Source organism: Cyprinodon variegatus, unplaced genomic scaffold (genome assembly GCF_000732505.1).
Source record: "Cyprinodon variegatus isolate N-32 unplaced genomic scaffold, C_variegatus-1.0 Scaffold54, whole genome shotgun sequence".
In the NCBI taxonomy this organism is placed as follows: domain Eukaryota; kingdom Metazoa; phylum Chordata; class Actinopteri; order Cyprinodontiformes; family Cyprinodontidae; genus Cyprinodon; species Cyprinodon variegatus.
In genome coordinates, this window is record NW_015150507.1 from 2,232 (window position 1) to 3,876 (window position 1,645).

Consider the following 1,645-nt stretch of genomic DNA (forward strand, 5'->3'; position numbering starts at 1 on the left):
CTTAAATTGCAGAATGCTAAATTACATGTCTGGTAAAAATTGACTTTTCTGAGATAACTGGATGCTTTTTAATTTCCCTACATTAAACTGCTTGTCTGACATCATTATCTGACATGCTCAGAGCAGTCGGGCAAAAATTTGATTATACTGTGTTTATCTGCATTTTAAAATATTATGTTTTAGATTACATATTATATAAAAGAAGGTTAAAATGAGAGGCAAAAATAAAACTCAAAAGGCTAAATGTAGAAATTACCTGCAAAGGTCAGGCACAGACTAGTGATAAAACAGGATTAAAATACATTTATTTTCTCAAAAAATAAACGAAAAGCTTTTACACATTTTAGTTTAGTACCCCTTCAAGTTTTAGGGAGAGAAAAAAATTATTTCAATCTCTAAAATCAAGGGCAACCGGGATGTATATCTGGTTGAGCGTGCGCAAATGAGCTGATAGTACGGATCTTGCTCCCGGTATAGATCAGGTAGTGACATGGAAGCCCACAAAATATTTAATGACCAAGAAAACGCTGGAGGGAATATGTCTCTGCTGCCCTGGCAGCGCCTTAGGCATCTCCATCAGGAGCTGGAGGAGGTGTCTGAGGAGAGGGAGGACTGGGAGTCTCTGCTGTGTTTGCTGCCCCACAACCCCGGTCCCACATGAAGCAGAAGACAACAGTAACAAGCATTGCATATTTAGTCATTATTAACAACTTTTTTTAGGAAAATAACTTTTTGTCTGAGAGGATTTAAGTAAGAATTAAGCCTAATAGGTAATTAGAGCAACATGTAAAGGAGCATGTTAGGGAGTGCTGGAACCACAATATCACCTGCTAAGCTCTTCAGGAATTACTACCAGTAAAAGATTTTTAGTATTTCCATTTAATTTGCCTCAGTTTTCATAAGTCTAACTTAAAAAAAAGAATACAAACTGCAGAAAGTGTGTTCTCCTATGAGAAATCAATTTGAACCCTGTCCCGCCAATTGATAAACCCGATACACTAACTAATCCTAGGTTGGTGCTAGCTGGAGAACCAAACCTGCTGCATCAAACTGCAAACACTATTTAAATACTCAGATATTTGAGCATCACACTACCACTCATTGAAAAAATGTATGTTACCAAAATTAAGACAAATTAATAAACTGCTCTTTGAGGCATTCCTTCATTTATTCGTTTTCTGAACTCCTATCCTTTTCTTAGCTTGTGGGAGGGCTGGGGCCTATCCCACCAATCATCAGCCAAAGGAAGGCACATGCTAGAAAAGTCACCATTCTATCACCTTATGAGACAATTGCACCTAAAAGATTCACAGTTACAGGTCAAAATGCAGTTATTGAGTCATTTTGCAAGCAACCAAACAGTATTTTTAGTCACGCTTCTTACCAGCTCCTTGTTCCATCCTTATCTCCACATTCCGGTCTGATCCTCTATCTCTGCTGTTTCCCCCTTTTCGTGCTGCTTTCATACAGAAACCAGAGAAAATTACTATTATCCAATGTTATATGACATATGATAACATAAAGCGCTCTCTAGTTGTTTCCTAAACTGTTCTCCTGTCTTTTGAAAAAGAACCTGACTACCATGACTGGAAAATAACTAAACAAAATGTTAACATGCTTCTAAATTAAGCAAGACTTGAATTAA

General features: G+C 37.2%; 1 protein-coding gene across 1 annotated transcript in view; it reads right to left on the bottom strand.

Annotated features, from left to right (window-relative positions):
• Positions 1-1,645, bottom strand: part of LOC107082459 (C-type mannose receptor 2-like) — a 13,603-nt gene that overhangs the window by 738 nt on the left and 11,220 nt on the right. The window contains exon 6 of the mRNA XM_015371149.1: positions 1,385-1,459. Within this exon, the coding sequence (XP_015226635.1) occupies positions 1,385-1,459 (75 nt within the window). The remainder of the gene's footprint in view (positions 1-1,384; positions 1,460-1,645) is intronic.